Consider the following 14136-nt stretch of genomic DNA (forward strand, 5'->3'; position numbering starts at 1 on the left):
AACGCCATCGAAAAACTGAGAGCATTTTCTACTGAGTATACTGCAGTATATGTTGAAAATGATGAAAAAGGGAACTTTATAACAAATAAGTCTCCTAAGAGGGCCACCAGAGAAAAAAAAGCCCAAATGTAGCACAAATTTTACCCAAATGTCATTGATGTCATCAGTAATATCACTGACTATGTCATGAGTGATGAAATATGTGAGGCTACATGACAAATTTAGATAATGAAAGTATTCACCAACACTATTCAACCTTTTCAAGGAGCCTCTCAAAACCGAGTTTCTCCTAATCGCCCCCCCCAACAAATCAGCCACCATCCTGGAATGGATGGAGCACCTAAAAGCACTCCAAGGGCAACCGCTCATTGTCAAATCAGCGAAATAGCTAGGGGTGACACTGGACAAAAACCTAAAAATGCAGAAGCATATTAGCGCCTTCCCAAAAGGAGCAAATTTCCACCTGAACACACTGTGAAAACTGAAACCCTTCCTGCCAGCAAACGACTTTAAGCAAGCAGTTCAGGCCCTAGTAATCCCAGGAGTAGAATACGGGGCAGTAAACGTATGTGGCCTTCCTAGGTCATCGACAGCCCCGTTAAGAGTCGCTATCAACTCAGCGGCGAGACTCATCACAGGATCAAATAAATCCTCTCACATATCATCAGACCGTAGAACCCTCAACCGGCTACCGTGTGAGGTTAGAATTCACATGAAAATAGCATGTATGATGCACAAGGCCATACACCACAATTCCCTGAGCTACCTAGCTCAGAAACTGGTACTATCTGCTGGTAATAGATATTCCAGAAGCGCCAAGAGTCTTTTACTTAAACCACAACGATTTGCCAACAAAAAAAACGTACAACCGAGCCTTTTCTGGAATGGCTCCCAGGATCTGGAATGCTTTGACCACAGAAAGAAGAACAAACCCATCTACTGCCGCCTTCAAAAAAGAAGTGAAAGCGATTTTCATGGCCAAATTCACGTGAATTACTTACATTTTACTAGATGGCAAATATTAGTGTGTATTATTGAGCACCGTATCCTATTTGCTAGTTCTGTACTAATGAGCACCTTTTATCTGAATCTCCTACAATTGGATTCTATTATGCATTTTTTTTTTCTTTTTCCTTGTTTACTCTTGCTTCTAATGTATGACATGTAAAGCGCTCTAACACCCTTAAGGGTCTTGTTCGCGCTATATAAAACCTTCAAATAAATAAATAAATAAAACTCTGCTAAGCTTCAACATTGCTATTTGTTTTATTAGCATGGAACGTAAAACATCTTAGAGATACACCGAATGATTATACATGATTAGACTGTTCAAGTACATTATATTGATAATATGGAAGTTATCAGCCTACAACTACAGAAATCCTTTCATACTCTGAAATATTTATTATGGATGTTCTTTATCACTGCCAGTGGACATTTATGGTAAGAGAAGAAGTATATTGTTTAATCACAAATCAGAAATAAGCTGCAAATGACTCAGTCATGATTGACATGCATCTTAGAATACAATTTGAAAGTATGATTAGACAATAAACAATATTCTGGAATGCAGGATCATAAACAGATGAGAACTAAATGATTAACAATCTTCTTTATGGACTCTGCCCCTCAAGTATGACTAACAAATCTCTCTTTCTTTGAATGCAACAAGAAAATAAACGCCTGTAGCATCTATTACAGAGTACAGTGATTGCTCAATACGAGGTTTAACCTCAAGCAATTTAATTGCAAAGCCAGCATCACTGATGGCTTTTCGGAAGAACCCTTCTTCCAAGCAGAATGCTGGGAACTTGAATGATCCAACCATATGAAAAGTACATCCAGAGGCTGCAGTCATTACAAGATGGCCTCCTATTTTCAGAAGTGATGATATATTTTTCAGAGCGTTGCAGTAGGTTTCCTTATCAAGGCAAATAAATTCCAAACAGTATTCTGTGACCACACAATCAGCTTGCTGAAAAATATGTGGGGCTAATGGGTTGCTTTTACAGACATCGTTTTCCACAGTATATTTGATTTTTCTTCTCAAAGTCTCTTGACATTCGATCCAATTTTCACTAAAAATACAAAAACAGGAAACAATTAATATATTAGAGTTTTAATAAGCTGTGCACTCACTTAACAACTTGACACAAATATTGCAAGTACAAGGAAATTGAAACAATTCAAAGTGTGCTTTCAATCAATCAACTCATATTTGTATAAAGTCAGGCTACTCTCCCTCAAGGTTTGCAGGAGCTGGGTTTGTTGGACTCAGTTGAAATGCCATGTTTTCTTGTCCCTTCCTGAACTCCGTGAGGTAGGGTGCTATTCAGAGGTAGAGAGGAAGAAGTTTCAGGTGAGGTAGGAGAAGTAACAGCCTCCATTGTGGGTTCGGTGGATGTGGGGAGTTTGAGCGAGGTAGGTGGAGAAAGGTGTCTGGAATGTTGGTGCAAGTTCAGGCGGTGGTTGATGTATTCTTGTCCTTAGCCGCGGAGTTCTCTGTAGGTGTGTGCCAGCATCTTGAACTGGAGTTTTTTCTGGATGGGGAGTCCGTGGAGGATCTTGAGGTGGGGTGATGTGGTTCCACCGGGAAAGATTGAGGATAAGTCTGGCAGCTGAGTTCTGTATTGTCTGTAGTCTCCTCATGAGCTGTTTGTTGATTCCTGCATATTGCTTGTTTTTGTACTCCAGTCAGCTGGTGACTACAGCTTGGGTGACATTTATCCTGAAGCTGAAGGGGAGCCATAAGAAGCTTTTTCAGAGCATTGAGAGTGTGGAAAAGCAAGTGGAGGAGATTGTGTTTATCTGGCCTTTCAAGGTGAATTTGATGTCCAGGATGGTGCCATGGTTGAAGGCGTGGACTGTCAATGTAGGAGTTTGGCAGATAACCAGGTGTCATTGCACGGGGAGGAGTTGTTCCCAAAGATCAGCACTTCTGTCTTATCCATGTTATGCTTCAGGCACTTGGTCTACATCCAAATGTCGAGAATTGTCATGCTGTTGTGGAAGCTGGACACAGTGGTGGAGGGGTCTGTTGAGAGGGAGAGGATGAGCTGGGTGTTGTCAGTGTAGGATATGATGTTGGGGTCCTTGGTTGTGAAGATGTCAGCTCGGGGCATCACATACTTGTTGAAGAGGTTTGGACTGAGAGATAGATCTTGAGGGACTCCGCAAATGGTGCTATTTGGTTCTGAGGAGAAGATTGTGAGGCGGACATACTAGGTGCGTTCGATGAGGAAGGATGCAATCCATTTTGAGGGTATCTCCCTGGATTCCAATGTCATGGAGTCTCTTGAGGAATTTGTGGTGGGATACAATATTAAATGTTGCGGAGAGGTTGAGTAGTATCAGGGCCACCATCTCACCCCGATGGAGAAGTGTTCTCATGTCATCTGTTGCATCAATCAGGGTGGTCTCAGTGCTGTGCATGGTGCAGAAACCAGATGAAGTAGCTCTGAGCAGGTTGTTTCTCTCCAAGTGTCCTGTGAGTTGGCGGTTGATGGTCTTCTTGATTAATTTGGTGGGAATGAGAGCAGTGAGATGTGTCATGTTATGTAAGTCTGCATTGGTTGAAGTTGTGCAAAATAGAAACCTCTGCAAACCCATTTACCTGTCATGCTTATCTGGAGAACAAGCACACTCTAGAGAGCTTTCCAACCCTAAAAATGCATTTGAAATAAACATTTATGCCATAGTATCTTTTCATTCTAAATGTAGATTTGGCGAGAAGTAATTTTTTCTTTTTTTGGAGCATACATTTTGGTGGCATGGGAGACATATCAACATCAATGTTCAGTTAAAGGTCTGTGTTTACACATAAGAAAAGTTTAGCAGCTAGAATATCACAACCAAATCTGAAAGCTCCTAGCTAATCCTGGGGGTGAGATTCAACCATGAATGCTATTTCATTATTATTCTGGTGCTTTTTCCCATAATCACTGAAATTACCAGATGATTATTCGATTAGTTACCACCATTGTTTACGGTAAACAGCTTAGCTCTTAGTAAGTGAGTAATCAAGAGGTGTAGTACCAAATATCACCAATATCAGTTACTAAAAAGCTTTGGCTGGTGACAGAGAGGCCTAATCACAAAGGTAAATAATCTTTTGTATAGGTACTCCCAGGTAAATATATACTTAGGCTCTGTTCACTACCTTTCACAATTCACTATTTCTGAGTGTACGTTTACTACAAAGTGTAGACTTACTGTAAAGCTAACACTATGTTACTACCAATAACGTTTGACCAGAGGCGGTGGTATACTAGATTATAAATATATTTAGTACAAATATTTTCATATTAAAAAAATACCATACAATCATTTTAAATACATTATAAGCCAAAAATAAACAAAACAGAAAGTGCAGCACTGAAAACGTGGAAATATATTAAACCATTAATTAATTTAAATATTTTGAATCAATGTATAATTCTTTAAAGATATATTCTAAGAAATACCAGCTACAGAAAACATGTTTAATTAATATATATTATAAATGATTAGAAATGTAGATCAAAGCTGCCTGATTTGCTAATTTAGCCCAATCTTATAGCTATCTGATTTGCTAGAAGGAGTCACTTTAATTTTGGTGCCATGGACTATTTTCAGCTACAATCCAACTCTACTGAGGGCCCACCCACACATCCCCAAGTCCTGGGTCCTTTATTTTTGTTTGCAGCAATTTGCTCTTAAGTATTTCATAACTTTTTTGAAAAAAGGAATCCAGCCCAAATTTGTCATTTTATCCACATGTAGTTGATGCTAAAAATACCCATGGTTTGTGGAATCTCTTGAAAGCAGGGGAGAAATAGGCAAACTATAGAAATATTTTTAGAAAAGAGTTGTCCAAGATAGCATATGTTTTTTTTAAATGGCATTAGAACCTTACTTTGCTAACAACTTCATCTTCTCAATTTTCAAAACCGAGTTGTAAAAAATATTCTTTACCTCCATTTTAGCATTTCTCTGCATGGTACACAATTTTTCCTATTTTTGTGGATTCTACCTAACATTAACTTCAAGTGGAAACGTATTAACAAAAATCCATGTATTTCAGAAAGGTAGAAAAAATACCATAAGGGATAATTTATATAAAATCCTTTATATAAATCACAACAATCTATGAAATCAAAAAATTAGTACGTTTGAAAAAAAAAGAAAATAGGTGGCAATGTGTGTACCTATATTCTTATCCCATGTTGGCTGATTCCGAAAATACATATACGTTTATGTGAGTCAAGCCAATTTAGTTGCAAGTTCATATAGAGCACATCTGTTCGAAATAAATGCAAAATTTAGAGGCAATATTTTTGGGGCACCGAAATTATCAGATGTTTCAGAGGGCATTTTTCTAAATTTTCTTTCCTGCACTCTGGCTTATATTTAGAAGCCCAAAAATTGATGGAGAGAAAATAAATTTACAATGCAAATGTTTTCTAGTCTGGATTCATTTTCTTCTGTTAGTCAAAAACGCTATCCAACTTTTGTGGCTGGGTCTTTTACCATTGGAAGTAAAAGGTCCAAAATGTACTATGGTGATGCCAAGTTTATGCTTAGAAAAGTGACCCATTGGCTAAAATCATGCAGTTTTCACATATTTCAGTGAGGGAAAGTTCTGGAATCCTCAGGGATCAACAAAAGGTCTACCACCCTGGTTTTCCATATTCCTCTCAATAAAAATGATACCACACCTTTGCTGCCAGTGTAGCTGGAAAGAAGTGTGCAGTAGCTTTTGCAGAACCACTAGCATAGATTTAAATGGGTTCAGAAGGAGAAGGTGCAATAAGCAGACCCATGAATTTTGTTTTCATCGTGTACGGTTTGTTGTGCATTTAAAAACACTTTTCAAAAATCAGACACGGAGGGATATGTACAAGGAAGTGGAGGAGAGAGGCGTTAGCCTTCCTGGCTTAGCACCTCTCTCATCCACTTCTGAAACCCCAGGCTGCACCATATTTACAAGAATGTGGTGCAGCCCTGCGTTTCCCCCTGCGATGGCACTTAGCAACTTAGCGCCAACGCAAGCACCCTTGCACCAGAGTGCAAGGGTGCTAACACCAGAGTGCCATGGTGCTCGCACCAGAGTGCAAGGGTGTCTGCGTGCAGTGGAAGATTGTTCATGTGTAGGAAGGTGTCCATTCCTGCACATGAACAATCCTAGAAATGCCATTCTGTCACTTTCATGCGTGCTGCTTCATGCAGCACACATGAAAGTGACAAAATGGCATTAAAAAAGTTTATTTATTTACAGAGAAGGACACCTTCCTGAACATAAACAAACAATGGCATTTTGCTTTTTCCATGTGTTCTGTACAAGGCAGTACCCATGGAAAAAGCAAAAACGAGGAGAAATAATGCATTTCTCTTTGTTTCGCCTTCTTAAGACCAGTTTTTACCTGGTCTTAATGTTGGCCCTGCCTTCTAAGTACGCCACCCTTGTACATGGGGGGCAGCGTCAAAATGAATGAGTGTTGCTGTGAAACGCCCACCGCAACACACACTGCCTACTCTTTTCACGCTAACCATGGCGTGAAAGGGGTTCTTATGTACAAGGCAGCGTTAAGGCACGTTAGGTGGTTTAACACTGCCTTGTACATAAGGTGCAGTCCCACTCGCCATCACAACGTCAACATAGGTGACATTGTGGTGGCAATAGGGGCCTGTACATATGCCCCACTGTCTTTTTAATGAGTTGTTATTTACTTTTTCTTTCTCTGACTCCATAGTGAGAGTATTTTGAAACGTTATCCCAGTGAAAATCTATTGGGTACAGGGAGCATGAAAGATCATTGCATGACAAATATGTTTTAACACATGGCTAAATGTAAAAACTGGTTAATCAACTTTGATGAAAGGAATTACAAATTAGACATATTGGTTTTTTTAAATGTATTTGTTTGCAGCTAATATAAATGGAGCTTGTGCGAAACAATTTTACTGTATCAGTGATAAGGTAAAACCAAAATATATTAGGCGCAATCCGTGCCCCTTACCACTAGGAAAATTCCAGTAGTAAATGTGGAGATTATTATTTTTTTTAAAATATGCAGTAATTGTTCTGCATGCTTCATTTCTAAAAAAAGAAAATACTAAATCGGGGGTAAATTCATGGAGAAGAATGTTATGTTGCAATGTAGCACTCTGTTGCAAGTAGGCATTTAAGTGTCCATATGTAGTGTAGGTGCACAATTTCAGACAACAAAATTATATCACTGTTTTACAGAATCAGTATGGTTGCAGTCTGCCTCATACCAGGAACTTGCTCCCATAAACATTTGATTAGTCTGATGGCAAAAACGTTTTCGGCACATTTCAGTGTTTGTTGCTCGGCTAAAGAAGTTGATACCTACTAATGCAGCTACTAATGCAGCCATCTGTTGGTTTCAAACTGTGCAGGTAGCTTTCAAGCCTGAAAAGAGATGCAAATTGAGCCTCTAATGCATGAAATATATTTTCTCTTGCAAAGCCTGATTCCTAATGCAGGTTTTGCAAGACCAAAAAAACAAAATTACAATGTAAGAAAGGGACACCACTGTTCGTTGCAAATGTTCACATTGCTCTCCCTAAAAAAAAAGAAAAATGGACTCTGACGCACTTGAAAATTGCAAGGAACATATCATTTATGTTCAACCTCTGAAAGGTTATCAACTCTTAAAAACAGTCAGATTCTAGTTGCAATGTGGGAGATGTACAAGATGAACAGGTTGTAACATGGGAATGTCACTTGCAGATAAGGGAGGAAGCAGGCATCATATGACTTCTGCGTGTGAACTCCCATTACCCTTTACATGTTTTCTTTATTTCAGACACTCTCCCTTTAAGGGTGAGGAGCAATGCCATTGGTTCTTTGGCATTGGAAATACGGGATTGAATGTTGACCTGCCCTGCCGACCTTGATCCCAGTATTTACAGCCATTCACAAATATTTTGAAAGATAATCTTTTTTGATATGTTCTAACAAGACAGGATTTCCAAAGATTCTCACCCATAGCCGTTTTGCACTGTGTAAACTTATCAGGGATGTTGGGAAGAGGTTTCTCCATGGAAAGTTTTTTTACTTAAGAAAAACAAAACATTTACAAACTGCAAATGTACATTTGCTTTCAGATTGTGCATGCAGAAAAGGAATACCTAAAGATTCCCAAATGGGTTGATCTCTATGCATCTCAGCAGTCCCCGATATTTGGGACAGTTACAGATTCTCATGAGCACGCCTGAGCTCGCTAAAAATCAAAAAGTTGTACCTTTTCTAGCAATACAGGCTAAACCCACTTGACAATATTTTTACTTTTTATCAGGATGTTATGTCGAATTCATAGCACAGAAACATCTACCTTGAAAAATTAAACAAGAACAACTGTAACAACGGTTTTTCTAAGTTGAAAAAAGCAACATATTGAAAAAGAGTACTTTTGGGAGAAATGTTGAGACTGTGAAGAAAGATAAATACTTCGCTAAGGAACAATATAATTTCATATGCAAAATATGGTGACAAAATATGTTTAACAAATCATTAAAAATACTGAAATTGAAGATGATGGCAATAAATATAGTAATAATATCAACAACAGTAATAAATGCAAAACAGCGAGACAATATGTGCATATCAAATTTTTAAATTATCTTAAAAAGAAGTGCTCTAGGGAATGGTGTGAAGTAAGACTAGAATGTCGTATTAAGGGAAGGAGGGAGCATTAAACGGGAAATTCGGTGGGTTTATTGGCCCAAATACAGAAAAGGGACTGGGGAAAGAGGACTGGGAGGGGGCATTTTGATTTGCAGAGGGGGCTTTTGGGCATGCTTTGCCTCAGGAAAAAGATGAAATGGTGGTAGACAATAGAAAAAATGTGTCTTTGTGTTCTGTATAAAGTTGGCCATGATATGTTTAATATAAATGCAACATATGAGGCAATGGGTTTCTTTATTTTGGGTTAACGGCTCACACCAATTTATCATTCTTTACTTTATCCAGATAAATTTCAAAGACTTTTACTAAGGAAGCAGCTCTGTGTTTCTTTACCATTATGCTCTTGAAGTGTCACAGTCTTTTAATATATTGTACATACAGCTATTTTTGACCAATTATGTTATTATTTTCTGACTTTTTCTGATATGGCGTGGTTTGTACTACAAGTGTGTTAACCAATGAATTATTGTAGTACTAGCTGACTTTCAGCTGTCATGTGACCTACTGTTCTGAGGCTGGTCTGAATCTTCTGTTATAAGTAAGATGGGCAATATATTGCGTTCCAAACTGTCAGAAGCAACAGAGTACAAATATTGTCCCTAATGAATAATAAGAAAAATGAAAAACATTTTTAAATCATAACATTTAATTAATTGGACAGTCATGATACAAAATGTTATCTAATGAAATATCGCAGACAAAATGCTAGGTTATGTAATTATTATCAAATAAATATTGAGCTCACAATTATTGAATATATACTTTGGGACATATTTATGACCCCAGTTGCGTCACACTTGCACATCGCAAAGTGGTGTAAGCACAAAGCAACCCAAAAATGCCACTTCTGAAGGCACTCAAGGCCACCTGAGTGGCTTCAGTAATCTGGAGTAATGCAACACAGTACAAATTGTTGGTTGCATTACTCTGCCCTGGGAAGGTATTCCATGGGCTTTGTTTGGGTGTTCCCACTGACTTCCATGGCTTTTGACACATTCTGAAATTTACCAGAACTGGTAAACCTGTGAATGTACCAAAAACATACACCTTCCCAGGGGAGGCATAACGGGGAGATATATCTATTTCTCCTTGTTACTTCCTGTTTCCGAACAAAGAGGATTATTGCTTCTTAGGATTGTTTCTGTGTAGAAAGGTTCTTGTTCCTACACAAAACAATCCTGCATGCAAAACAGGCATCATGGAGCAAGGGTGCTCGCATGGGCGCTAGGCAGCCAAAACTGCTTCTGCACAGGGACAGGGACAGAAATGCACTGTAGTCTTTAAAATACTGTGCATTTCTGCCCTTTCTCTGTGAAGCAATGCTGCAAGGTGACTTTCTGCACTGGGCCACATCCTCATAAATATGCCCCAGGTATATAGAGTCAGAAATTTCAACAGAGAAAATGTAGAACACCACACTATCATAAAAAAGTGTACATAAAGTGAATTTGATTTATTACACATAATATATATCTGTAAAGCTTATACCATAGAATAATATTAAACATAACTTATTAAAAATGTACTTATAATACAAAGATATATGATCAATTGTAATTTACACTATAAAATAATTGGTAAAATTCAAAGAAAATATTTTAACACATTATTTAAATGTAAATAGTAAAACAATATTAATACAAATAAATTATGTTATTAAACACTAAGGGCCTGATTATGGTGGTGGTGGGACCGTCACCAACAGGCTGTCAGTGGCAGTCCCACTGCCATCCATCCCATTGGTCGGACTGCAACATTATGATTCAGGCAGTTCGGAGCTTGGCTGTCGGGGTAAAAGATTTGCCGCCTCTGACAGTATCAAGGATCCAGTCGAGGTGGCGTTTGGACGCTTATCCCTACAATGAGGACGGTGACTGTGCAGACACCGCCATAGGGATTAAGATGTCCCGTTCGACAGCCTTCTCATATTGGTCTGACCGTCATGTACAGGCTGTTGGAAAATGACTTTAGGGGCCCCAAGCAGGGTCCCAGTCCCTCGTGGGCCACTCTACAGTAGTCCAGGGGGTACCTCAGGTACCCCACACACATCCATGTGCCAGGCACCACATGGTACCAGACACACAGTGCATGCATGTGCACAAAGTACCTTTTTCAAACCAGCTTGTGCTGCAGCCCCAGCACAAGCCAAAGTTGAAAAGGGCATTTTAGAACCACAAGCATGGCGGTCCTATCATAATGGGTTGGTGGGACCACTGACCCATTGTCAGACAGTCACCTACAAAAAAAACAATGGTGGTCATACGCTTGCCGGACTGCCATCATAATCAGGCCCTAAATATAAAAAAAATTAAACAGGTACATAGCTTAAAAAACGAATCAAAAAATGATTAAAAAATACAAATTAAACAATTTACATTGAAGTAACTCTTAAAATAAAAAAATAAAGTAAACAGAGGTGCAGGTGCACACTACCAGTGGCCAAACGAGTATGTCAGGCAACGTGTGCATCTAGTTGGTTTTGCTGTGTGGTTTTGTGTTCTACATATGATCCAACAAAAAAGAAGACTGGCATCCAATGCAGGGGCTGGAAACTTCAGTAAAAAAAAACAACCAAAAGCACATTAAATTATAAAAATAGAAAAAAGAGTGTGTTTTTTTGTTTTAGGGCTTGCACCAACAGACAAGGCCCTCAGGGCAAAAGGGCACCACACAGTCCCCTGGGGTGTCAACAAAAATAAGCCTACCCACCTCAGCGGTGACAACAGAAGGGAAGTCGTATCACCAACATTTTACCAATTAGGGGCCTTAATAGAATGTCGGGTAGACAGCCTCCAACCCACAGTTGGATCTCCTAGAATGTGCCGGAACCCATCCGTCTGACTAGGTCGGAAATAATTCCGAAAGAAGTAATACGATGTTGTGTAGCATTTTAGGATCCAAGCATAATTTACTGATTCATGCCCTTATATAGATATAATTCACATTGCCCTTGTAAAGACATAGAAATCATACCCATATTTAGACATAACCCATCCAGCCCAAATACAGACATGGCTACTTCCACCAGTTCCAAAAAGCAACAACGATTTCTTGGAAAACTCGGCTTTAGCAGTCAAGGACATCCCCTTGCTTGAATATTTATTTGTCCTAGAAATCTTGGCGTTTTCAAAGAACTACCGTTCCCTTGGGGTTTTTTGATGACGTTATTTTGTCCGACTTTATGTCAAATTAGGCACCTTCAAGGTAAAAATATGGCTACACTTGCCATAGCAAATGCACAGTGGTTCGGAGCAGCTCGACTATCTACTTGCCCGACGCAGTTTGCTACAGCAAGTGCCGAAGGAAGCCGATTCTCCAGCTGACGGACTGATTGAGAAGCTGTCCTTTCTCTTGCTGAAAACACAGTGTTTCCAAGCTCCCCTCACGGGGTGTTGGGAAATCGAGTCCGAGACAGAGATACCAGACCTCCTTCATTCTAAACCCAAGGTACGAAGCTGGCTAGACACTCAGGGAAATCTTAGTTAGCTTTTTGGCAAAGAAAACTAAACCTATGCTACACCTCACTTACTTCTTCACTCGTACTGGACTTAGGTTAGGTACATTGAAGTAGGCGTATTTTAGAAGTACCAGTTGAGTACTTTTTAGCCATTGTTATTTATGTATGTATTTATCTATGGTCTAGAAACCATACAATGCTTTTACAGTATTATTTTATAATACTCTTCTTACTGTATGCATTATATTGTGCTACCAGTATTACAATTGTAGCAGTTCACTTTACTTGCTTGAGAAAGAAGACTGTTCAATAAAACCCTTTTATTGAAAACGCCAGTCTCTCTATTTCTCTGCACCACTGATGAAACGAAGCATGCACGATTGACTGAGTAAAATATCTCTCTATTGTTTCCACAACTCTGAAGATCTGTTTTATTCTTGTGGAAACAAAGTTGTTTCTGCGGTTGTCAGAAACTAATTCCTTCTTGTGTATTCGAGACAGTTTCTAGTGACCTCTGAGATAGTTGACACACACAATTAAGTCTAATATATTCTATATCGACCTAGTCGACCTAATACTACGTCAAATCTATAGGATATATTATTCCAATGCGCAGAGCCTATTGGGAATATAGGAACTACACTACAACGATGCACACATTCGGAAGGGGAACCATTCGGTCATTCCGAAACGGTCCCGACTGGCAATCAGAGAATCCGAGTCGGTCGGAGCTGATTCGGCCAGCTCTACGGGCATCGCAACAGTGTTCAAGGTTTTCTGCAAAAAACCCTTTTCCCCATAGGAGCCTGTGTTGGTGATCGTAACACAGGCTCCCATAGAAGTCAATAAGAGTCCTTTTGAATGGTGTTTGGAAGCATTGTACTTGGTCATGTGGAACCGCTGATCGCAAGTCTGTCAGAACCGAATTCGAGAAGCCCCCTCTTTAAATTGAATTTATCATACTAAGTTTTCCACTGGGTTCAATTTGTAATTCCCAGAGAAGCTTCTAGGATTTCTGATTATCTTCGGAGGGTAGATTTTCAGCCTTAGGGTTCTAGGCTGCAGAGCCTTTGCTTTTAGTTTTTGGGACCGGTTTGCTAGCAGTTTATAAGTGGAGAAAAGACTCACATTGTACAATATTTCATGATTTGAACTTATTAACCCTCTTCCCCAGGGTGCTAAATCCCCCGCGGTGTGGGGGATTGGGAGCCGTGTGCGGCCCCGCAGTGCTCGTGACGAGCTGAGCTCATCATGTTTCCACCCACTCAATGGAACGCCCCGCACAGGAGGGGAATTAGCCAAGTGTGGGCGTTCCACAGCCGTTATGACGAGCTCAGCTCATCATGAGCACAGCTCCACTGTGCCTCATGACAAGCTGAGCTCGTCATGAGCGTCCAACGGATTAAACAATGTCTTTATTAACAATAAAACAAAGTGAGCATTATTGGATGGTGGTACCTTCTGAGATAATACTGTTACATTTCAGTAGTAGTACCTTTGTCAGTTCTACTTTTATTGTAATGGGGTCAGCCTGTTCAACCCAAAAGGCCTCACAGTTTCTAATTGCATCCCATTATATTGCTTTTTGCGTATTTGGAAGATATTGAGGTTTTAGAGTTCAGGGTGTGTTATTGTGCAAACTGTTAGAGGAGCCTCCAGCGTAGGGGATATAGTGCACATTTAGAAGGGCCTGATCTGTTGCCTCTCTGGTGGTTCAAGGTGTTTTAGAATGTGTCACTGTGGGGATTTCCACCTCTCATCCTACATATATTAGCAATTTAATGTGTATCATTGAGTAGTGTGCATGTAATTAAGGACTTATCCCTTTTTTAAACAAAAATGCACTGTCTGGACAAGACGTCTGCTATTTGTTGTGAGTTTCAGAGTTGTGTTAATAGCCACATCGTCTAAGGATTGTAAGCATTGCACTACTTCTTCTCTATACCCTGAGATAATTGTGCTACAAATGGGTACTAGGCCCCCAGTA

At 39.5% G+C, this 14136-nt stretch overlaps 1 protein-coding gene across 1 annotated transcript in view; it reads right to left on the reverse strand.

Moving 5' to 3' along the window:
• Positions 1-1309: 1309 nt before the first annotated feature.
• LOC147718655 (indolethylamine N-methyltransferase-like) overlaps positions 1310-14136 on the reverse strand; it is a 441276-nt gene continuing 428449 nt past the window's right edge. Inside the window, exon 3 of the mRNA XM_086966756.1 lies at positions 1310-2078. Coding sequence (XP_086822882.1) covers positions 1640-2078 — 439 coding nt within the window. The 3' untranslated portion in view covers positions 1310-1639. The remainder of the gene's footprint in view (positions 2079-14136) is intronic.

Source organism: Lissotriton vulgaris, chromosome 4_1 (assembly GCF_964263255.1).
Source record: "Lissotriton vulgaris chromosome 4_1, aLisVul1.2, whole genome shotgun sequence".
NCBI classification, from domain to species: Eukaryota; Metazoa; Chordata; class Amphibia; order Caudata; family Salamandridae; genus Lissotriton; species Lissotriton vulgaris.